The following is a 26,505-nucleotide window of genomic DNA, read 5'->3' as shown; positions in this document are numbered from 1 at the left end:
CAGATAATACTTTATTTGGGTCAGAGTCAGGAAGAGTGAAATAAATATTAAGATCATCTGCGTATGCCGATAAGGGGATCTTTAAGTTATATAAATTCGGTGGGTGTAGAAACGTGGATTGTTTAATAAGCATAAACAATGGTTCCAGATATAAATTAAATAAGAGAGGGGAAAGGGGACAGCCCTGTCTGACCCCATTCACCATATTGATTCTGTTGGATGAATGCTTATTAATATGTAAAGTGGTGTATGCTGTGGAGTATAGAGTTTTAATTTTGTCTATAAATGAAAGGGGAATGTTAAAGAATGGTAAGGCGGCAAATAAAAATTTCGTGCTCAATCGGTCAAAAGCCTTAGATGCATCGACTGCTAGGGCGTACATGGGGTGTTTGGTTAAATTAGAATGATGAATCATGGCTTCCAGCAGTAGAGTCTGATCATTCGTTTGTCTGCCCGGGATAAAGCCTGATTGCTCAGAAGAGACAATATGTGAGATAACGGTTTTCAGCCTGTTGGCTAGGACCATGGCCAGAATTTTCATGTCCAAATTGATTAAGGATATGGGTCTATAGTTCCCAGGGATTTTAGGGTCCATATTATGTTTGGGAATGAAAATTGTTCTGGAAGCATTTAAGTGCAGATCTTTAAACCCATTGCAGATAATATAGTTAAACAATAAGTTCAATATTTTGGAGACTTTTGTGCTAAATGCCTTATAAAATTCAGCCGTAAACCCATCTGGGCCAGGGGATTTGTTAGGTTTAAGGTTATTAATGGCTGAGATAATCTCTTGTGTATTTATCTCCTTTTCTAGGAGTTTATCAAATTATAATCTGCTCACCTCAAGCATTCTATCAAGGAAGTCAGTATAAAGTGCTACAAATCATTATTAGGGAGGTCAAAGACAAACACAAAATAAACATAGCAGCAGGAACTATGTGTAATTACAAGTCATTCTTCAAATGTTTCAGGAAGCTAAGAAACAATACCCAAGAATGCTCTGAGCTAATCCACAATGACACTAGCTACTGCAACCCAAAGGATACTACCTAAATTTATTTCCAATTTTACATCATCTACAGTTATACAAATTCCACTGATTTCTGAGTCCTAATACCCTCCAAGGATTATTGTGGGTCCAGATGTAACTCCCCTTTCCATAGCCCAAAATATTATGTCTGTCGATAGCCTCCCTTAAACGTTTTCAACATAAGCTTCTACACTTGGTATGTTCCTCAATTGTGAAAACCAGCTATTGCAGTATCCTACCACAAAGATAGTGCAGTCTCTGACCCCCATTAATTACACACCTATTAGTCTAACTAATCTAATTTGCAAAATCAGATTTTATAAACTTGTATATTAAAAACCTTATGGCTTTGGCCCCTCACCAGTTTATTTTCTTTAAAGGTAGCTCATGCTTAATTAATGTAGTAAACTTTGAAAGGATCACAAAAGTAGTGGATAGCAACGAACATATATCAGTTTGGCTAAAGCTTTTGACATGATTTCCCATGCTGTTATTGACAGCAAACTCAAAAATATATTGCGAAGTGAGTAGAAAACTGGTTCTCAGTCAAAACACCTCAGAAGGTAAAAAGGTAGCCAGTTATGTCCCTTGGGGTTATTTACAGGAACCCATTGTATTTGGTATGTACTTCTGACCTTCAAACCAATAAGAACCAACCAATGAAAGAATACCTGCACGAACGGCTTGTGCACGGCTATATAATGTATCCAACCAAAAAGAAAAAAGCCAGCACCCAACATCTCCTGTGGCTTATTGCAAAAACATATTTATTCCATGACCAAAAATCAACAATACATCAGTACACCAGTAAGGTTGTACCGGTTTTGGCAAAAGCCTTCTTCAGCAACCAAACTTGATAAGATAGGAAAATGCAACTAGCATTGTATCTGCCTTATATGTGAAGTCTAATGACGCCCTCTAGTGCACTTAAAAAATATTACCATATAAATACAATTGTTATGGTGCTGCAAACATGATTAACTAAACAAGACAAAGAACACTTAGTATAAATACAAATACATAATTCTATATAGAAATGTTTCAAAATTGGTCGTTTAACCCAGGAGAAAAAGGGCCCCCAATTTGATAATCCACATATTCTCTTTGTTTGTAAACATTTCATGTAATGTGTGAGCCTCTTTGTTCCTGAACCTAATATGGTCAATGACCATAAAACTGAAGAATCCCATTGGATGCTTAGACATAAGTTTAAATAAAGAAGTCGAACCTTTCTTGTTTTTGATGTCACTTAAATGTTCCCCAACCCTTATTTTGAATGGGCGGGACGTTTGTCCAACATAGAATGCCCGACAATTTCATTGGGCTAAATAAATAACCCAAGTAGTATTACAATTGGCAAAAAATGGGACATTGTATACATGTGGAGAATTTTGGGATGTAAAACTATGGGACTTGAACACTCTTAGACAATAGATACAGTGACCACATGGATAACAACCCAGTATCAGTTGACCAGTCATAGTTATTTGTTTGGCTGAACACAAACCTTTTTCATAAACGTTTTTATAATGACTAAATAGGCATCCCAAAGACCTCCCCTTCTGAAACGAATAAAGACATTGATCCCCAATGTAATTATTTAGAATGTCCTCTGATCTTAATAGATGCCAGTGTCTATGAATAATATTCATAAAACTATTGGTGTTTCTCCCATAAGTTGTAATTAATCTAAGTACCTGTGATTTTTCCATATCCCGAACCCGATAGACAGCAGCTGCGATCTCTCCTGTTGATTGGCAAACTGGCTGGCCCTGGTGATGTCACCTACTTGATGTCCCCTATTCTTGAACCTAGATATTAAATCTCATCTGTGATGGTCATATGTGGAAGAATTTGAACAAATCCTTTTAATACGAAGGAGTTGTTATTTAGGGATATTCTTGATGACATGTTGTGGGTGGAAGCTTGTAGCATGTAGTAGGGTATTGAATTGTGGAAACTTCCTAAATACTTCACTCTCCAAAGTGTCCAAATCTGTTCTCCTAACTGACACATCCAAAAAGGTTATATCTGATCTAGAAAAAGTCAACTTAAATTCAATACCCCACATATTGCAATTCAAATATTCCAAAAATTCCAAAAGGAATTCCTCATCTGCTCTCCGCACCAACCGTCATCAAGATATCTCCTCCAAATGTCCATTTAATTTATATATATATTATGACTGGTGTCGTGTATCAGCTGTTCTTCCACGTACGCCATAAATAGGTCCGCATAAATGGGGGCAAAAGAAGCCCCCATAGCAGTGCCTTGAAGTTGCCAAAAGCACCTATCTTTAAAATAGAAAATATTATGGGTCAGGACCATTTCTGCCATGCAAATTAGGAGGGTATTAAAACCTGGTTTGTACATATTGACTTGATCTAGCCAATATTGCAAGGCCATTAGTCCCGCCCAATGGGGGAAGTTGGTATACAAGGAGGTGACATATAAAGTACATAAGAGCCAGTCGGATTCCAATTGCATGTCTGATATAATGGAGAGAAACTGAGTCGTGTCCTGTATTCTGGACCGTATTAATGCTAGTAGTGGTTTTAGATATAAAGTTAGAAATTCAGACAAAGGCTCAGTTAAAGAGCCTCTGCCTGAAATAATCAGTCGACCAGGTGGCCTGCTGGAATCCTTATGGATCTTGGGCAAGAAATAAATATACTGTTTTTTAGGATGATCTACCTTAAGATGAAAACAGACTTCTTTATTGATAATACCCTCATCTTCTGCCAGATTGAGGTATTGATCAATATCCTGTTTAAACTTGTTGGTTGGATCAACAACCATTTCCTGATAATAGGATTTATTGTAAAGTTGACGCTCACCCTCCGCTTCATAGTCCACCTAATCTTGAACCACCACTGCTCCACTCTTGTCCGCAGATACAATGACAGTATCCTTGTTATTGACAAGATTTTCAACACATAATCTTTGCTGTTTATCCAAATTATCTTTCACTGTATCGTTTGCTCAAATGTAAATGCAAATCTCTAAAAACTTTGTTCTGAAAAAATTGTACAATGGGTAGCATAGGTGGCTTAAATATAGAGGACCTGAAGCGAAAGTTTCTCAATTCAGAAGAACACATCTTGCTCCCCTCAGAGTTGTGAGAAAAAGATTTTAAATTAAGACTACGGCAAAAATTCACAATATCTTGTGGAAATGATACTCCTGAACAAAGAAACCTGGCACAAAACTTAATCCTTTATTTAGCACCTCCATTTGTTGTTCATCCAATCTGACAGAAGATATGTTGTGTACATTATTCACTTTAGTATCTAGAATTTGGTCATCTTTTGAAGAATCTCCCCAAGACCCATGGTGTTTTTGATGCTTCCTGCCCCTTCGTCTCTGAGACTTGTGCCTAAAGGGATTCCCTCTACCAAACTTTGCTCCAAATTATTCCTCTTGGGAACAGGGGAAACTCCAATATGGCCATCCTCCCAATCCATATTGGATTATGAATCTTCACCAGATATAGTAGACTCCCTATTTCTTTTTTTCAAAATAGATTTGGGCCGTGAAGCTCTCGATTTACTGGGGGTTTGAACAGGCGGAACAAATTTAACCCTGGGACACACCTCAAAGGGCTTACCCCTTTCTTAATCCCCAAAATCATGGGTAAACTTCCTAATTTTTCTTTCTTTAAAAAGAGTCCAGTTCTGACAAATCCTTGCCAAGTTTTTCAATACAATTTTTATAACATGAAAGTGTGGAAAACTCATCCAATGTTTTACTGACCCCCAAAACATGAGCAGCTTGTTCCTCCACCTTCCTGTCATAATAACTGGTCAAAATATTTACAAAGGTTATAGAGACCTGTTGTTGTGCCTCTGACCATGTTGCCAAAAGGCACTCATCTGGTTCAGCAACCATAGGCTGCAGCCTAGTTCTTAGTCCTCTTGGAACTATTTTGCTCTGTTGGTATGCCCTAAAAAGTTTGAGGTGCCAAACATTTTTCCTAAGGGTAATAATTTTTTTGGTTAACTTGGCAAAAGCGGATCTGCAATCCTGAGTGGGGTCCTGAACTCCAGAACCATTATCAATATTACCTGACCCCAGGCCAAAAATGCCCAGGTCCTCAGAGTCTGAAGAAAGACCCTTAATAAAAGTTGCCAATTCCATCATTGACCAAAACCAACTAATAAAAACTGTCCACAATATTAGACTACAAAACTTATTTTTAAGCTGTAATATATATCCAAAAACCTGAGTGTTGGAAAGTCAATATATAGTATGACATAATTCTCTTTACCAACCCCAGGCATTCATGATTGGCCCAAATGGGTACAATAATAGCCAATAACTATTCACCCCAAATCCGGGGAAAAATAGTTTGTCATACCTTACAATGGTCCACGTTTGATTGACCAAAATCCAGAAAGGCAAACATAACATAAATATCATGCCTTCCTGGCCTATAATTGTCCACTTAGACTACCTGTGTCCACTACATAGCCAAAATGGGCCAAAACCAAATGAAAAAAGTGAAAACAATTTTTGGGACAGTAAACAAAATTAGTTTGGTCAATGTTGCTAGGGCAAGAATTCAAATAATTATTACCCTATACTCGTATATTTGTATCTGGAGTCCAGTATATCACCCCACTTGGATAATCATCAAAGAACTATTCAATGATTTGCAATCCACTGGACTAGATGGTAACTTGTCCTGACTTTAATGAACCAACCCCTATCATAATGTGCCTGATAAAAATAATGATGTATTTTTGTTATCATGCCTGTAGCCCAGTATCATAGATGTTACAGAAAACAAACTAATAATGAAGATCCCCTATCTATCCACTATGTCCCAATGCAGTTGGATAACTAATATTGACAAAGGGAAAGATTGTAAGCATTGGCATCCACAAATAAAGAAAAATGGTTAACATTCAGTTATTGATATCCAATTGTTGAAACATAGTATGAAAACCAAATAAATATGATATTCTGATTTACATTTAAGTATGCCAGGATGCCTTGGATAACTGTGTGCAAACAACCCAAGGCATGCTAGCCCTAATAGTGAATCCAAACGGTCAAACATACAGCCTTGATGGCAACTTATGAGTGCTAATATAAAACTTCACGTTTGGATTGGTAGGCCTAAAAAAAGCCCACACACCAACCCACCAAATTCAAAAAAGCACTCTAAAAGATGAACAGGAAACATGTGTGAATGCACAGTCTTAAACACATATAACAATGCACAATCACGACACTGTATTATAACATGTATAAACCAATGTTAAATGTCTTGAACATCTTCCGATGGTATAGTACAACATATTTAGAAAAACGCCACCAAAAAGAGTACTAGAATTCAAACGGCAAATATATTGTCACTCAAAAGTTCAAATAACTCTCTTCCTTATGTCTATACCATTTGGTTCAAAACTCAGGTGTAATAAATGCCGCAGAATGTCAAATATCAATGTCCCGAACCAAAATATAGAGAAGATGTAACAATTCCCTATTCAGTGTCCGAATCCAATCACCAAACTCGTAGAAAATGCCCCACAAAAAAAAGTAAAGTCAAAAACAACCTTTGAAGAAAGGTCCGCTAGACACATCGGCCCAAATGCCTCTCAGGGCCGATTCGAAAATAACATCCGCTAAACTGATGAAACTTGAAAAATTCACAATAATCCAGTTAACCAGATAAAAAAGACACGAAACATCCCAGTCTTATATAGTTACTTGTACTTGCATCCACCCAAGTGATCGAGAGCGCCACAGACCACACACTCCTACGAACATAAAATGGAGAATGGCCACACTGGAGGAACCATCAGCAGGAAACGAAAGGAACCAACCAACAAAAGAATACCTGCATGAATGACTTGTGCACGGCTGTATAATGTATCCAACCAAAAAGACAAAAGCCAGCACCCAACATCTCCTGTGGCTTATTGCAAAAACATATTTATTCCATGACCAAAAATCAGCAATACATCAGTACACCAGTAAGGTTGTACCGGTTTCAGCAAAAGCCTTCTTCAGCAACCAAACTTGATAAGATAGGAAAATGCAACTAGCATTATATCTGCCTTATATGTGAAATCTAATGACCCGCCCTCTAGTGCACTTAAAAAATATTACCATATAAATACAATTGTTATCATGCTGCAAACATGATTAACTAAACAAGACAAAGAACACTTAGTATAAATACAAATACATAATTCTATATAGAAATGTTTCAAAATTGGTCATTTAACCCAGGAGAAAAAAGGGCTCTCAATCTGATAATCCAAGTTTTCTCTTTTGTTTGTCAACATTTCATGTAAAGAACTCGAACCTTTCTTTTTTTTGATGTCACATAAATGTTCCCCAACCCTTATTTTGAATGGGCGGGACGTTTATCCAACATAGAATGTTCGAGTTCTTTATTTAAACATATGTCTAAGCATCTGACGGGATTCTTCAGTTTTATGGTTATTGACCATATTAGGTTCAGAAACAAAGAGGCTCACACATTACATGAAATGTTGACAAACAAAGAGAAAATGTGGATTATCAAATTGGGGGCCCTTTTTTCTCCTGGGTTAAATGACCAATTTTGAAACATTTCTATATAGAATTATGTATTTGTATTTATACTAAGTGTTCTTTGTCTTGTTTAGTTAATCATGTTTGCAGCATAACAATTGTATTTATATGGTAATATTTTTTAAGTGCACTAGAGGGCGTCATTAGATTTCACATATAAGGCAGATACAATGCTAGTTGCATTTTCCTATCTTATCAAATTTGGTTGCTGAAGAAGGCTTTTGCCGAAACCGGTACAACCTTACTGGTGTACTGATGCATTGCTGATTTTTGGTCATGGAATAAATATGTTTTTGCAATAAGCCACAGGAGATGTTGGGTGCTAGCTTCAAACCAATAACCCAGACCTATGGCTAAGTAAATGTGCTGATGATTGCAAGCTAGGTGTTCATTCTGCTTTGGATATCACTTCATTACAGCTTGGTATAGACTTTGCAGATAGCGAGTATACATAAAAAAGGGTAAACTAAATGATAGAAATATATATTGTTACATTTAGAAAACAAAGCTGTTCCATGACTTACAGCATAGATTTCACCCCATCCCAGAATTTTCAGTCGTCAGAGAACTTGATACCTGCATTGGAAATTCTCTGCCCTTTGACCACAATTTCACAAGAGTATGAAGGAAATCCTTGTATTTGACCCAACTATGTGTAAAATCTTTTCACTTAAATAAAATAAGTTATTGCCCTACTTTATTTTCCCTTATAAATCAGTTGTTTACAATGCACCTTTTGACATGTTTTTGTTTAAGCACATTTCACAACTCAAATGACCCCAAATGCTCCTTATTAAAAATTATCACAGTCCTGAAGACCCTTAGCTACCAAAACATAATGGAGTCTCATCCTCTAAACTCTGTATCTTGTAGACTGCTATGTACTAATTTATATTTAACTTTTAAGACCAAGAAGGACCCTGCCCTTCTTGAAACTTCTCCAAACTAATAGCACACTAAGCAGCCGTATTATGGATTTAAATCCTCACCAGCTATTAAACAGGACATGCTCGCTTGATAGTGTCTTCTCCAGACAAATACTCCATCTCTGGAATAAGCTACTTATTAATGTTAAACAGGGAAGCATTGAAAACTGGATGTGTAGCCAAAATTCTCCCTGGGCACATTCAGTGTCATATGAAGGTAAGTGCTGTCCAGGTTTTAAGGGTCCTTAGAGTGATCTACCTTGTAGATCCTATGATGCTATTCAACTCCTATTTTGACTGCTAGTAAGCAAACCTACTCCAAGTTAGCAGCAGCTTTGTGATAGTCACAGTTGATAATTGCTTAGCTGGTCACAAGGAACCAAGATAAAGTTGTAGCGCCCCTGAAAAATAGTTGCTGTTCATGTAAGCTTGACATTGGTCTGCCTGTTGCCAACAGCTTGACTTTGAATTATAAATTAGTAGCTTTATTAAAAAAAAGAAAGAAAAAACACCAGATATTATGGTAAGAGTATTTTCTTCTGATGTTGGAAAGAAGCTCTCTGCAGTATCCACCTCATTGGAATTATTTGACTGATAAAAGAAAACACCCTCAAATTCATATTTTGAACTTTTGTCTTTCTTTAATCAAAGACATCAACATAAAAAAGAAGCTAAATGCTGTTACTCTGCTTAGATATTAATATAGATCACATGATGACTCAATCACTGATGCATTTAAAAACACAGATGCAAAATCTACTTAAAAATGTAATGCAGAATGATTTATTACATTCATTTTAAAGACTTTATTAAGTTCATTTAAACCAGTGGATTATTAAACTTCAATGCCAACTGACAATATAATTCTTTAACTTTTAAAAAGTTGTCAAGGTCTGTGCCTTTGCATTACAGTTTAACTTGTTCACTATAGAGTGCAACCTTTTTTTTAAATTTTGGCATGCAGTACTGTGCTTAAACAGCAGGTTATTGGGATTTCTACTTTAGCATATGAGCATTTATAAATTCTGTGAAAGTTTCCTTGTGTTCTTACGTATATAAAGTCTTTACAACAAGCATACTTAGCTAGATAATCAAGATCTCAGTACCACATATGAATATAATTTCGCTTGGTAAAGCTTGTCCACACCTCCAGCCCCTAAATATGATGACTTGTAAATACATTTATAGTGTTTGTAATTCCCACAACTGAATGCACCCAGTTTAGTGAAATTCAGTTCTGTCACTAGCAAGGACCTTTCTAATAGTGCTTTTTAAATGTTGACTCTTTGTTAATAAACTTAGGGACTGGACCCAAGAAATTTGCCAGATCATTATTTCCCCAAATGGCCTTTCATTTATAAGTAGTAATACTCTTCTTACCCTTAACGTCAATAGAGTAGGTGAGTTGAAATAAAAATGTAGAATTCTATAACCTGTAACACTGGTTGAATTTTTTATAATGGTTTTATACCTGCCATTACATTCTTCGCTAACATGTTCACAGAGCTCATCTACCAATTCACTGGAGTAATCCCTCTAGTAAAATACATCTGGATAGTCATTTTATCCACTTCAAATGTGTCATCGCTTGAAATTAATTTAGAAAGCTTGACACACCTCTCACAGATTCATGAAAGGGCCTAGAACAAGCCATACAGCTTGTGCTAAAAAGGCCTTGCTCTCACTTTGCAGTATTTTTGCGATTTAGAGACATGTTAGCTGTGATGAGGAAAGACTTCATTATCTTCTAATTTGCATTTCTCTGAATCATAGTTACCACCACAATGTGCAGATCATTGCTGATCTTCATGTCGCAGTAGTTAACTGCTGTGACCAAATGATGTATATATTGGCACTCCCCCCCCCCCCCCACATCAGTCTCCCACACACACAAGTACACATTCAAACACAAACACATACACACACCACAGCTCCTGTATCTGTCCCTGAGTTTGTGCCATTAAGGCACAAGAGTTTACAGTGGTGGCTAATGTTTCTCCCCGACTCCCTGAACCCTGTAGTACTGTTGTTGCTTTTATGGTACAAGTAATATGATCCCTTTAAAAAAAAAAAAAAAAAAAAAGTATATCTTCCATGGCAGCTAGTGTTTCCTCCACCCCCTCACATCCTCATAATGTTGTTGATGCCATTATGCATGTTGCAATAGTTAACTGCTGTGGCTGCATAGGGTTACCACCTGTCCCACTTTGAGAGGGACAGTCCCTCTTTGGGCAGTTGTGTCCTGACAAAAAATATTAAAAAGGGCAAATGTCCTGAGATTGTAGGACATAATTATGTCCCATATTTTATGTAATAGTTGCATAAAATAGTTATTTCTGTATCTAAAATACCTAAATGTTACAAGAAACATAATAAGCAACTAAACTGCTAGAAGAATAAGCTTTTATTTAGGAAAAAAAGTTAAGGTCTATCCTTTGTACTGACCGTGGGTATGTGTCGGCCTGTAAAATCTGATGTGTGTCCCAAAAATGTCCCACTTTGGCCATTTGAAAAGGTGGCAACCCTATGGCTGCATGGTGTATGTATTGATGTCCCCCCATTAGTCTTCCACATTACAGCAAAGTGGGGGGTCTGGACATGTTGATCTGTATGACTGAGAAATGTACAAATACATTTATTTGTAATTATCTATGTTTTCTCTGTTAATTCATTTATTTTTGGTTCCTTTCACATCATGGTACTGTTTGACTCAGTCGTATTATCAGGCTTTGTACTGCATGCTTGTACAATTTTTTTCTTTGTATGCCACCAGTATGGCATGGAGTGACATGGCTTCCTGTTAAAAAAAGCAAGACCTGATACTTTAACTACTAACATTTCAAAAGTTAAAGTACAATTTTGATAAAAAAAGAGAATTCTAAATCTTTCTGTTATACTTTTGAACCATTTTTTTATGAGGGGGCATCACCCCCTGAACCCTTGGTGTGCAGGACTGTGTCTCACTCCCCCACTCTTGCTACTGCATATATAAATCTAAGATCTCTGTACGCTGGAACATGGAAAATAATCTGAGGTGCCTCAGTTCTCAAATTAGTATCATACCTCTCACCTTCCAGGGGGCTAAGATAATGATAACCTCATTAGCATACATTATGCATATTCATACACTAGGTAGTCAGAATTTCAGAGGAAGGCAGGGCTAGTTGAGTTTACCTTTTGTTTTATGATAGTCTTATAGATAAACTTAAAGTAGCATAAATGTTACTACCCTGAAATAAAAACCTCCCCTTACAACAGAGAAAGTAAAATCACACAGCAGACCATCTTGTTAATTTTTCTTTGGGTCTAAGTATTTAACAGATATAACCAACTGTGCACATTTAAGTGGATTATGATTTAGATGCCACAGATATAAAAAGATCACATGGTGAACAAATGGGTGTCTTCCTCTTAGCATATAATCAGTTTTCCCCAGTGTGCTGCTTGATTTTGAATGTGGACTATTGTACAACCTGCATTCCACAAGTTACCTAATTTTATATCCAGTAGAGAAGGGCCCTCAAAATGTATGTATATGTTCATGTTCACAGTAAGCTGTGCAAACTTCAACTAACTGACAACATAAATGTTTTGCATTTCTGCCCACAAACTGTTTATACCCCAAGCATTTTATTGCAGTCTGTCTCAGTAAACTGTCTAAATGCGTCATTGCATGACCTGGAGAGTGCACAAAGAAAAGACAGTTAAAATAAAACTGGTAATTCGCTCACTGAAAACCAAACCAGTAAAGATTTTGTAGACTTGCTCAATGTCATAAAATCATGAAATCATTAATGGGAGTAAAATAGACTACTATAGGGTGTTACAGGTACACAGTGCAATGTCACAAAAAGTGAATACTGCAAGATTTTTCCCTAGATTACAATACACTAAAGCTCATTAACTTGGCCAATGTTTAGTTCAGATATCCTTCTTAAACCATTTTTATGAACAAGAAAACCAAGCTTGATCAGTCGTGTACTTAAAAATAAAAAAATATATACAAATATGAGAGAGGAGAGGCGAGAGAGCAGAGCATCGCAGTCGCTTCTCCTTCAGCAAATACTCTTCTAACACATACTGGCTCATAGTGACAAGTACATGCATACACTTACATACATGTGCATGCAAAGTCCAGCATTGGTTAGAGAGGCTACTCTCGGACCTCAATCTCAGTCATGGTGAAGGTTTTGGCACACACAGTAGAAAAGCAAAAATGACTGCTTATAATGAATACTGTCTGTTGGTAACTGAGAGGGGGAAAAAATGAAGTCACATTCTTGTCTGTATTTCCACATCTGAGTACTAGCCGTGTGTTGAGTTTGCTCCAAATCCACAGAGCTCACTTATAATCCAGTAGAAGCTTTAGCTGTCCAATTCTGTTAAATATAAACTTCTCCAGTCACAAATTAGCACCCAAACATTTTTATAGGTAGTCATTTTATTATGTTTGTCATTCATTTGCAAAGCAAAAGAGTAAGCGATTGAGCCCCGTGATCCTGGTTGGTGGTGTTCTTAAGCTGTAATGCACAGTGATGTTCATACCTCTTAACCTCCAAGCGTTAAAAGTCATAGCACTGCCTTTTAAAAATCATAGTGTGGGGCAGAAAGAGGAGCACATTCTTATTTTTCACAAAGGAAGGTTTTTCTACACTAGACTCAATATACTTAGTGGCAGTGAGTCTTGTATAGTCTGCTTCTTCTTCCGGCTTTTTCCCAGTTAGGGGTCGCCACAGCGGCTCACCTGTCCGCTCATGATTGGCAGTGGAGTTTTACGGTGTCGAGTTGCCAGCCCGGCACCCAACGTTCCACAGAAGTCTCACACACACACACACACACACACACACACACACACACACACACTCACACCTAGGGCCAATTTAGAGTGTCCAATCCACCTACAGCATGTCTTTGGGATGTTGGAGGAAACCGGAGCACCCGGAGGAAACCCACGCGACCACAGGGAGGACATGCAGACTCAGCACAGAAGGCACCCCAGCCAAGGATCAAACCGGAGAACCTCTTGCTGTGAGGTGGCACCGCTAACCTCTGCACCACCGTGGCCCCCAATCTTGTATAGGCTTAGTTTATATATTTAATAAAGCATGATAAAATAATAATAAAAAAATTGCACTTTATTCATCTGCTTTTACTGTATTTGTGTTTCCTCCTACTTTATTTTGCTTTTGCCTCTTCTTAAAAGTACTCAGTTTTATTTATTCTGCTGCATTTATTACTGCTTGGTAGTAGCCTGATTAAATTGTAACTGTTATTCTAAGTCTTTTGTTTTAAGCACTTGGGCTTTATACCAGTTTTACATTAAGACGGTTTGTGGTCTGCACTGTTGTGGCAGGACAGGTAGCTTACATCCTTCTAAGCTGGGAATTGCTGATTGAAGGTTCAGTGTCTGCTATTTTAAAAGTGTATTAGTTCTGGTTTAAGCACTTGGGCTTCAGGCCAGTTATTCTACATTAAGAAGGTTTGTGATCTGCACTCTTGTGGGAGGAGAGGCTGGATTCTGCCCTTCTGAACTGGGAACTTCTGGTCACAGGCTTATTGTGCCTGCTTATTTAAACTGTTTCTTTCTGAAATTGGTGTGCCTTGTTGCTGTAGCATAGACCAGATTCAGGCCTGCTGAATCTAGGTTTATTTGTATAACTTCAGCACTGATCCAGGCCATCTTTTTTGGAGAAGGTTTCCCCTGCACCCTACTGGCAGGAGTGTGCAGTTAGAACTTGTCTGACTGAAGACTGCTGGAACAGGGCTCAGTTTTGAGCTTTTTTTCTGGTTAATTGGGTAACTTGTTTAAATCAGTTTGTTTTCTATTGTTTTGTATATAAAAAAACTTGCACTTGATTCATATGCTTTTACTGTATTTGTGTTTCTTCCTACTTTATTACTAGGGGCATTGACTACAACTCTCATCTGAGATATATAACAATGAGTATCCTTTTCTATGCATTTGAAGTGTTTTTTTATTGTATCTGCTTTATTATCTGAAAAAACACAAAAAAAATATACTTGTTTCCCACCTTTCTAAGCTAGTATAGTCCAGTTTTCAGGTTAGTGCTGAATTCAGGGCTGTGTTACAAATCTCTGTGTTTGCCAATACCTTGCTTGGATAGAAGGAAGTTTCTCTATTCACCTGTGAGAGAGGGGAGCTTTGAGCAGCCTATCTTTCCCTGGTGGAGTGGTTTCAGCCCAGAAATTCGTAGTTTATTGGCCATTTTGGGCTAATTTCTGTCTTTTTCATTTGCCTGCTATAAAAACCGCATTTGCCCAGTTTTGCGCTCCGGGAGGCAGCGCAGGTTAGCTAGGTAAAACTATTCCCAGCTCCACAAAGTCACCTCTTCAAATTTTCCCTTGGAACTAGACAAACTTACAACTTAAGCACTCAAGCCATTCATTTCTCAGCCTGGCACTTGCTCAAAACTCATAGCAAGCACTTATAAACCCTAGCACTAGACCCCCTATACTGTCCAGAAGGACAAGGCTCTCTATTCGACCGTACCAGCCAATCAGTAAAACAGTTCACTGTACCTATCCAGGCATGTCCAAAGAGCAGTTTCAGGTGTACTCTCCAGTCCAACTGGTGAATCTGGGCATTCTGAGGCAATGTTACAACTGCCTCATGTACACAGACAACCCTCTCCTCCTACCACCAAACACTAATACATGCGAGAGATGCAATTATACACCCAAACTGGAGGCTATGCTCTCTCAACCCAAGACTGGATCAGACAGTCAAGAGGAGAAGGGAAATACTTGCATCACACCACCAGTCTCGCATAGACCCATTAAACCAGCACTGGCAAAAAACACACATAAATACATGAAAACATACTCGGAGGCTCTAAATAAAAATCTGCAAAACCAACAGAGACCTCCAAAGCAGACATCCAAGCAACCTCCACCCCCTAACAGAAGCCATGAAACACATACTTCACAAAACTACTGTGCCAGACAATCACAGCCCTTAAGGCAAAATAACATACCCAACACATTAGTAATAGATGACTCTATAGTCAGACACACTGACGTCCCAGTCACTAGGCTGAATAAGGAGAAGGTTGCTGTTAGCTTCCTGTCAGGTGCCAGGATACGCCACAAAAGACAAGCACTCAGCTTACTCCAGAACATGTACAAATACGACTCGGTCATTGTCCATGTCGGTGTGAATGACCTGAGCCGTACCTCCCTGGACTACATGAAAATTGACATGGAAGAACTCTCTGATCACGTAGCCCAGGCCGGTATGACCCTGACCCTGAGTAGCATCCTACCCTCACCAAGAATTATACCAATTGGCTAAGTTTCTAGTGTCATTCAAAGGGGATCCAGTATCTGTCCGCCTGGGATGACATGCTCAAAAAGCCACGCTGCTTCACTAGAGATGGCTTGCACCTGTCACCCTTAGGCTTTTGAATACTGGCCAAGGCTCTTGCCACCCCCATAGTGCCTTTTTTAGGCAAGGCTCAAAAGACAAACCCACCGCCGTAAATAGCACAAGGAACAAAAAACTGAGGGTAATGCTACTCAATGCCAGAAGTCTAAACCTCAAAATGCACGCACTCGCACTCCTCAGTATGGAGAAAATCGATATATGTGCAGTAACAGAAACCTGGTTTAAGAGTCCAGAGAGCACCCCAGCACTACCAGGCCTCAACTCATACCATACATTTTGGCCACAGAACCCGGACCGAAATACAAAAGGCGGGGGTGTATCCATATTCATCAAGGATACCCACACCTTGAGGTTAGTGGCACACAGCACGATGCTTCAGAGATCATCCACATACAACTAACAACGGGCAAAACTGCAATTCAAATTGTAGCTTGCTGCAGATCACCCAACATGTCCCAGGACCCCCATTCCACATTTCTGGAAACAGTGGGAAACATAAAGGTTCTACCAAACACCCTAATACTGGGTAATATCAATTACCCAAACATTAACTGGGAGGACTACTCAAGTATTAACTCCCTTGCCCAACATTTCCTAGAATTTATAAACCCAAACGCCCTGGATCAACTAGTCAACACTCCCACCAGAGGTGACAACATATTGGATCTGGTCCTCGCCAACATGGGTGACCGGTGTTTCACACCAGAGGTCAACCCCTCACTGGTTAGATCTGACCATAAACAAATCACTCTGGATATCCACATTCCGCTCCCACCCCCGGACAAGGAAACCACAGTGAAAAACTTTTCAAAAGCAAATGTCACACTTCACGTTACTTAAGACCGAGGTGGAAAGTTTCAAAGCCCCCATGCTAAAGGATAACGCTGTCCAAGCTGCAAAATCCTTTACTAATGCATTCTACAGGCACCTACAAAAATGCATGGATCGTGCTATCCCAAGCAAAACCAAGACTCACTCCTCCAAGAAAAGGAAACCAGTCTGGTGGACCCATGCCATAAACGAGCTATACAATAGAAGGAGGAAACTAGTACAAAAATGAGTAAAATCCCAAGAAGGGAAGGCATCCCTGATCACTATTAGCAATTAACTATGATCCCTCATAAAATCATCCAAGGCGAGCTTCGAAAGAAAAATTGCCAAGAACTCCAAAGATAACCACAAGGCATTCTTTAGCTATGTCAAGAATCTAAGTGGCAATGCTCAGATCTGCTCTGAGTTAGTGCAGAATGGCACAAAATACACTGAACCGACCAATATCGCCAACATCCTGGCAGACAGGTTCAGTGCAAACTTCACCCCCCTCTTAGCCCCAAAAGGGCCCATAACCATACCAGAAGAAAGTAGAGCCTCTGAAATCACAGACACTCAGGTTAAAACAGCCCTCTCCAAAGCCAAAAACACAGCATCAGTGGGACCGGATAGTGTCCCAGGCTGTGTCCTACATGAGCTCAAAGACGAACTAACCCCTCACCTAAGCACACTGTTCAAACTCAGCTTCCCCACAGACTACATACCTATAGAATGGCGCACAGCAATGGTTATTCTGCTTCACAAAGGTGGAGCCACAACAGACCCTGGGAACTATTGCCCTATAAGCCTGACTAGCTTGATCTGCAAGGCTATGAAGCGCATCATCATGGAACGCATTAACAGAGTTATTGGGAACCTTCAAACACTGGACCCTACACAGTTCGGCTTTGTTAAGGGTAGATCATGCCTCTTAAAGCTGGTAGACTTCTTTGAGACAGTTACCAAGGCTATAGACGAGGGAAAGATGGTACATACAGCCTACCTAGACTTTGAAAAGGCCTTCGACACCATTCCCCATTCTGGTATTATAAACAAGCTCACCAGCCTGAACATAAACCCCTACATCACAAGATGGGTTGCCAACTGGCTCACGGACAGGACCCTCATGGTGAGAGTTGCGGGAGCTAGGTCCGAGACTAAACCGGTTACAAGTGGTGTTCCCCAAGGCTCAGTCCTAGGACCCCTCCTGTTCGGCATATACTTCTCAGAGGTACAGGCAAGCACAGGAGGACTATGGCTGACCAAGTTCGCAGGCGACTGCAAACTAGGGGCTATAATTGACTCTCCGGCTGACACACATCCTCCAAAAGGGTTTCACTGGGACAGATACCTGGTGTCAAAACCATTGCCTCAAGCTAAATGCCAAAAAGTGCATAGTCATCTCCTTTGGAAAAAACAAAGTACCCACAAACTACCACATAGGTGGTAGTCCCCTAAATACAGAAGACGTAATAAGGGATCTGGGAACCCAAGTAGATAGTAATCTCTCCTTTGATATTCACATTGCCAAAGCGGTTAGAAAATCCTTCTATGTGACCCACCTAATCAGAAAAGGGTTCGCATCCAGATCAAAAGAGGTCATTGTGCCCCTCTACTCATCACTCATCAGGCCCATCATAGAGTACAATGCTCCATTTGGGATGTACCTTACAAGACACCTGCAAGAGCTGGAAAGACCACAGAAGTACCTCACCAAAAGGATCACTGGCCTCAAACAGATGCCCTATGCAGCTCGACTGAAGAAACTCCTGCTGTACTCGGTTGCATACCGCCTACTCATAGGTGATCTCTGCCTGACATACAAGGCCATATCCAACCCAGAATTGATGGACATGCTCCACCTAAAGAAAACCATATCCCCTCGAGCTACACTCTCTAGGGATCTAAACCTCACCACAACAATAAATAGGACGTGCTGGAGGGATATATTCCTGTCCCAGAGACTTCCCATGCTTTGGAACAAGATTCCAATCTACATTAGGCAGAGCTCCCTGCTAACACTCTTCAAGAGAAACCTTGACGAGTGGATGGGAAACAGAAAGTTTACCCCATGGATCACTTCAGTGGCTCTGCTGGACAGAGGCACAGGGAACTAATCTAAGGGGGCGGCGAAAGCAAACACATTCTGGCTAGGCTTATAAATGCCTTCAGGCAGATAGGCTAGTACCTATATGAACCTAAATAGGTATGACTTTAGAGCAACACCACAAATCTAGGAAGAACAAATCTAAATTTGAGTTCCAAAATCATAGCTCAGTGCATAAATCATAGCATTTGAGAGGTATGATGATATAATACAAATTAATGAGGATAAAAAAGAAAGTATGTTACAAAAATTCACTTCATTTAATAGCAACTGGCTCCCTTTGCAGAGACTGTACTAATGCAAAAATAAATAAATAAATCAGTATTATAGAAAGAGAAGGAGTCTGAGGTGACACATTCACAGTTGGCAAAAAAAGAAAACAGCTTTATCTGACACACATTTACTTTTACTGTCCATCAGTGTTCAGCAATAGGATTGTGTGTGTGTGTGTGTGTGTGTGTGTGTGTGTGTTTGTGTGTGTGTGTGTGTGTGAGGGGGGGGGGCACACACTGGATGCAGATCAGGATCATGGCTGGCTGGCAGCATGCAGATCAAGATGCCAGGAAAGAGCATGAATTTGCTGTTTAAATTGGGACTCGCTGGCCAAATCAGGACGCTTGAATGTGTTGCAACACACACACACACACACACACACACACAGATGTTTTGAAGACTTTATCTTTTTAAGCTGTCTGGTACTTTCACATTATGTGGTGTTTCAAAGGAATTTGGGAACACACAGTACTGAGGCACACATACCTCTCAGATGTCCCTGATTTTGCCTCATATCTTTGCCCTGTAAAATGTTTGATTTTCTAATAAATTACTGAGGATTTTCTTATAAATTACTGAGGATTACAGTTTGTCAATAATGCCAGACGTTAGTTTCATAGTTCTTTTTGTTCAGAAAATGCATGTTGATTCAAAACCTGTTACTCTATTAATTTTTAAGAGAATTAGAGCAAGATTTAAAAATTGTGTTACCTTTGTCTCCACATTATTTTTTGGGTTTGTCCAGAATTCTTTAGCAAAGAAGTTGAGAGGTAAGAAGACACATCTGGAAGGACATATATAAAAGTAGTATAAGACAGAGACATGACCAGGAAAGCATAATTACAGTTTATTAAGGTTACACTGAGTAGTTTTCAAGTTAAGACTAACCTTTTAAATTAATTTTTCTTCTCATTTTCAGAATGCCAAGCCTACAATGGGAAATACTGATCTGTGGAGGCCATTGCGTATGTTGAACCTCTTGCCACCTTCCAAGGGAATACGTAATATCCTCCTGATTTCAGATGGATACATTCAAAATGAAAGCCTAACACTAAAACTGATAAAGAATGTTAAACACTCCAGGATTTTTTGTTGTGGGATTGGGTAAGTATTTTTAAGTATTTGGTTGTTTCTTTTACTTTTTCCACCATGATTCAGAAAGTTTACAGAATGTATGTTTTGTCTTGTTTAAACAATTCAGGAGAATATGTATTTTTAAACTTCTCACATTTTTTTTCAAAGAAATAGATCACTTTTCACATTTTATTAATCCTTGTATTGGAATGTAAGAATTAGATGATTGGCTCATAACACTTGTTTTTGCAAACAGTAAGTATAAACCCTGGATGTTTTTTCACCTTTTTCTTAGATTCATTTTACTTGCTGTGTTTCTTTCTTTTTATTTTTTTATTTTTCAACTCACTTAAGGCTAAGTTTAATAATACTGTTATATACAAATGTATTGCTCATATGACTAAAAACTAGCATTTTCTGCAGGGACTGTCTTAAGTAGAATTTATCTTCAGCCACCAGATGGAGATCTCGGTAACAATTTTTCAGCTGTATTCAGTGAATCTGCCTTTTTGTTTTCCTAGGCCTCTTGGTCACTATTATCAGACTGGTTATTGATGGACATGGCGGACCCTCTTTTATCCACTTCTTTTCTGCAAGGGAGCACAGCTTGAACTATAAAGCACTTCTATACAGCACTGCTACACCATAATTCTTTTGCTTCACTCATTTCCTCAAAGCAAAGTCATTTTTAGGTAAAATCAGATTTGTTAGAGTATTTCAACAGTCAAGGCAGCTATACTTAAATCAGCTAGTTGATTTCAAACTGTGAAAATTTTAGCCATTTCTTTGATTTGATTTACCATGCCCAAGGTACTGTTCTTCATGCAAGCAGTAGATGAGAGCCTTGGATCATGCAGTGTGTGCTTGTATTCTCTGGATCCAAACTTTCACCTGGACATTTGTATTTTTTGCCAATCTTCCATACAGTGACCCTCTGTGCTTAAGCCAAAGCCATGAGACAATGCCTGGAAGCTATATCTCCAACCTCATAATTCAAGAATTATTATTTTGATCTATGTTCACTAGAAAATCACCTTAAGCAAAACAAAAAAGACACATATGCACATGAACACATAAGCACACTCATGCATGCTAAAAATCTAGGAGGCATGGTGGATCTTCTCCCCTGGTGCAGTAATTCTTCATAAGCAGCTCATTGTTAGTAGGCTTGATGACTTAACCGTCACTGAAATTTTCATTGTGGAAGATGAGGACTGATTCATTTATAAAGTCTTAACTGACAAGGAAATGAACTCTCTATTTTTAAGGTGGAACAAGGTCCCAGGTCAAATATGGGATGGTGAGGATGGAGTGTGCCATCACTTTGATGATCCTCTGTTAAACATGGTGGGGAACAACCGGCCTCTGCTGATAGTTTACTTCACAAAGAGACTATCACAAGATGAGGCAGATATTTTCAGTGAAAAAAAAAATCATTGAGCACTTTATTGATGGCACTTAGGTTACTACACGAGAGGGTGGATTAAATCCTCTAGAGCCTAATTATTGTTGTGGGCTAAAGTTTCTGGACATAGCAAATTACTAATTTAAATCTTTGATGCTGACCAAGCCTCACAAAACTCTCCATCACACTTCAGTACATGCACCATGATGTTTACTCAGACTTCCTTTTTATGTTGAACTATGTAGGCACAATTCAGATGAGCACTTTTGAGTCAGAAGCAGAGGCTGAGTTAGAGACTGTGCCTGTACTGCCAAATCCTGTCTGCCATCTGAGTTGTTTATCTGGATATGGAATTTATCACCCTCCCACATGATTCATCTTTAGAAGATGTATTTCTGAAAGCTACTGAGCAAATGGAGTTCCAGATTACATGGGTGGCTAAAAAACAGACTTCAAATGAATGTTTATAGACATTCCAGAACCTGCCTCCAAAGTTTTTTCTCCCTCTCATTTACATAAAGTCTGCCAGAAAGGTAGCCATGAAGGCATGTGAAATGTTTTAATTTATATCTCACTGGGTAGATAGAAAGTATCCGCGTCCTATAGATGCAAGTTTCCTTGGCTAGTATCTGATCTCTATTTCAGCTGTGACCATGGCTATACAGAAATATCACTGAATACTGTCAAAGGCTTTAGATAGGTCCAAGACGATGGCAGATAGTATATTACCTGCATTTGCAGCTATGATTAACAATGTTAGAGAAGACTAATAGTGCAGAGTGCAGTAGTGGTACTGTGCTTTGGTCTAAAGCCATGGTCAATGGGGAGAGGAGGTTATTGGTAAGAATGTAATTGGGAAGTTGAGAATGGTTGCATTTTTCTAAGATTTTTAATAGGGGGGGAGTGTTGGCTGTAGGTCTGGGGTTGGGAAGATTAGTTGTGTTTTCCCCTTTGTGCAGGGAAAAGATGAATAATTTCTTCCATAGGGATGGGACATAAGACAGATGGGTGGATCTGTTAATGGACACTGACCAAAGGTAGGCAATGGCGTCTGTTGTGATTTTCAGGTATTCAGCTGGTCGGTTATGTGCAGCTAGGCTGGTAGCTTTTATTTTTTGTACGTGCTTTTAAATGACAAGGTTGGGACAGTGTTGGTTGAAAATGTGTTATGGTTGTCACTGACATGGAAGTTAAGCTGATGTGAATTGTTAGCGTTTATTTTAAGTAGAGATTTTATGGTGTTGATGAAGTGTGAGTTAAATAACAAATTAATATTGTCTGGGTGGGGATTTCATTGGTGATTATTTTGTAGGATAAACAAACTGAAGTTAAGAAATAAACCAACGACCCACAGGTTGCTTCACCGCAATTCTCAATAACAGTCCAGAAAATGTTTTGAATAAATCCACTTCAGAATGAATGAATGTAAAAAAATTATCAGTTTTAATTAAGCGCTTTTCGTCGCTCTCACGTGAAGCGACTTCTTCAGATTAAAACTTCAAATACAACTGAACCAAATAAAAGGTGTTTCGCTAATTGCCGTAAAATCATGTGATAAAGTTGACCAGTTAAATTCTACATTTCATTACTAAACTAAATGAGCTGTGTGCTGATGTACACATTATAGATACTGCAATCTACTTTACAAAGCAGAAAGTATTTCTAGTGCTTTATCAATACTTTAAAATTCTCTGCATGTCACATAAATTCATTACAAACCCCAATACGAACAGTCAGTAAATATCACCTAAAACAGTTTTATACCAAATTAATTCTATATAAAATACATGTATATTAAAGCTGTTAAACACAACAATATTATGTTGTTTATTAAACTCCACCTCTAATAAAAATAATAATAACTCAAAATCCATGAGCAAAAAAAAAACTTTATACTAAAACCAGTTGTTTATGATTTGTTTAAACTATATATACCATTTATGTTACTTTTAAATTCATATTCTAGTATATAAAGTTAAGTTAAACATGTTAATATAGTCAATTTTTTACCACTAGAGGGTGCCCTACTCTTAGTGATAATAAATGTTTTTTAATTTACCTTCTTATGCTCCTTAATTTCAGTAAGCATTTAATATTACATCCATCATTCAGACCTGGTTCACAAAATGCATTTGTTCTAAACTGCCATTGGAGTTCACGTTCCTCAAGAATTAAGTTGAACGGCCCTCCCCTGAGGTCATGGCTTATCTGGTCTATAGCTTTGAAGGAAAATTTGTGTAATGGATGAATTGAAATATGCTTCGCAAGTGCGTTATTGGTATTATTATTGTTAATCGCGTAAATATGTTCATACACTCTTTCCTTCAATCTGCGGTCGGTTTTTCCAATATAGAACGCATTGCATGAACATAAGGCTATATATACAACCATTTTAGAATTACAGTTGAAATTATGTCTCAAACGGTAATTAACATTGTTACAACTCCATGAGTAACCAGTGTTCATATGTTTGCACAAATTACAGTTCCCACAAACTGTCATCCCTTTCAAATGAGTGGGAATATTGTTGTAAATATCACTAGTCTCCATAATTTGTTTCAAGTTTTTACCTTTCCTAAATATTACACTTGGTCTTTGATCGAGTTTTCCTATTAGAGTTACATCATACTTTAGTAATGCCCAATTTTTATGAATTATCCATTTGACTATTTCACTATCTCTACAATAAGTAGTGATAAATGAATATTCAAATGCATTCACATTTGCTTTATTTTTCTGTTGTTGATGCTGTGTTAAGTTACAGATTACACTAACATTATTGTTTTCATTATTCAAGACATCATCAAATGTATTAGATGTATGGGGAGGTTTATTTAAAATAGGGTTTAAGTGTCCACTAGTTCTTTTAATGAGTATCTCATCCAATATTGACTGAATAAGTAAAAGGGGATACCCTCTTTGTGTAAACATTTTCTCAAGTAATTCACATTCTTCTATAAAGTCTTTATCTCGTGATGTCATCCTTGCTGCCCTCACCATTTGCCCCTTTACAATTGATCTTTTTTGGTGTTTTGGGTGTGAACTTGTGAAGTGCAAGAATGCATTACAATATGTATCTTTTCTATGTATTTTGGAACATAGTTGATTGTTATCTTTGTCTTTAAACAGTAAGACATCTAGATAATCAATACTGGTCTCTTGATAGTTATATGTAAATGTTAAGAAGTCAGTTGTAGAATTTATGTATTCTATAAATTCCACAGCTGATTCTTTGTTACCATTAAATAGTATAAAGATGTCATCTAAAAATCTTGTATAATACATAATGTTAAGCATTCTTTCTGTTTTATTGAATAAAAAGTTCCTCTCCCAATATGCCATTACTGTATTGGCAACATTTCCCCCGCAGGGGGAGCCCATGGCTACCCCCTGTTTCTGGAGATAGAAGTCATTATTAAATATAAAGTAGTTGTCAGTATGATTTCCAATAGCACTTCAACTAAATATATATCTTGATTAGGTGCTTTTTTGGTGTGAAGGAATAAACTGGTCCATTCTACCCCTTCACCATGGGGTATAGATGTATAAAGATCTTTAACGTCTATAGTTAAGAAATTATGTTGTTGGTGGTATTGTAGAGAGTTAATATTTTCTAAGAATGTCCATGAATCCTTACTCGCTTGTTTTTCACTAGCTAGATTTTTTTTAGTATCTCATCAACTACTTTCGCACATGGATATGTGATAGACCCCCTACCATCAATTAGGGGCCTAAATGGTGGGTCTTCTAGATTTTTATAAATCTTCTGAATTGCGAAGAGAACAGGAGTTTTTGGCCATAACATGTTCATATAATTATATGTGTGAGTGTCTACTTTTGCATCAATGAGTAAATCATTGATGTACCCCTTAATACGCTTATAAGCTGTGTTCACTTCATTAACTGATGCTTTTGAATATGCATCAGAATTTAATAGGTTTTCCACTCTTTTAACATATTCAATTTGGTCAAAGAGGGCAATTCCACCCCCCTTATCGGGTTTGATAGCCCGAATTTTTAGTTTTGTGAATAAGTTTAAAGCTGCTAGTTCTTCACTGTTAATATTGTTAGGTGCCCTGTTCTTCTTATAAGAAACATTCTTGGTATAATACCTCAAGTCCAATTCAGTTATCAATTCGAACATATTAAGCACAGGATGAAGGGGTGGGTTAAAAGTACTTGGAATATGCAGTGATGTAAAAAAATCTGGTTCATATGGTGTTGTATTACCAAGTAAAACTTTTAAATTAAGCTTTCTTACAAAAAGTTTTAAATCACTAATTGTATGAGCAATGTCCAAGTTCCTACTTGGTACAAAAGTATAACCTTTTGCAAGCACTTCAATTAGTACTGGGCTGACTTCAATAGATGAATAATTGTAAATGCTGAAGTCGCCCCTTTTATTTTTAAGAACAGTCACCCTATTATGAAGTGCTTGGGTTAATTCCTGCGCTTGTTGTTCTTGCGAAATTTGTTTTTCGCTTGTCCACCAAATTTCTTCGGAATTTCCCGAGTTGGAGTCCTTGTGAAAATTCAATGAATTTTGGTTATGGGCAAAGGCTACTGTTGGTCCTTGATCAGGTGGATTTCTATTGTTATTAGCTCGTAGTCGTTCACTACGTCTCACGGTGTTATCAGTACCATTGTTGTCACTCCCAACCAGTTCATTGTCGGTTTCTATATTAAGATCATCGTTATTTTGGTTTCTTATATTTGCCCTTCCTACCTGTGACAAAGGTGGTTGAGGGTAAGCTACTCCATTCTCATAGGCATATTATTTTGTAGGATAAAATAGTTATTAATTTTATTGTTTCGATTGCAAAAGTGTTTAAAGTTTTGAAGATTTTTTTTTTTTGCATTTTGTGAACTTGCCATGTTTTCCACACTGAGTTAATTTCTTGGTTGATA

General features: G+C 38.1%; 1 protein-coding gene across 7 annotated transcripts in view; it reads left to right on the top strand.

Annotated features, from left to right (window-relative positions):
• PARP4 (poly(ADP-ribose) polymerase family member 4) overlaps positions 1-26,505 on the top strand; it is a 2,883,551-nt gene that overhangs the window by 1,274,365 nt on the left and 1,582,681 nt on the right. For all 7 annotated transcript variants that reach the window (XM_044073295.1, XM_044073293.1, XM_044073297.1 and 4 more), the window contains one exon: positions 20,038-20,222. In XM_044073295.1, coding sequence (XP_043929230.1) covers positions 20,038-20,222 — 185 coding nt within the window. The remainder of the gene's footprint in view (positions 1-20,037; positions 20,223-26,505) is intronic.

This window comes from Protopterus annectens, chromosome 5.part1, assembly GCF_019279795.1.
Source record: "Protopterus annectens isolate FY-2018-M chromosome 5.part1, PAN1.0, whole genome shotgun sequence".
Lineage (NCBI taxonomy): Eukaryota > Metazoa > Chordata > Ceratodontiformes > Protopteridae > Protopterus > Protopterus annectens.
The sequence above is the reverse complement of the archived record's forward strand: the minus strand, read 5'-3'. Positions and strand labels throughout refer to the sequence as shown.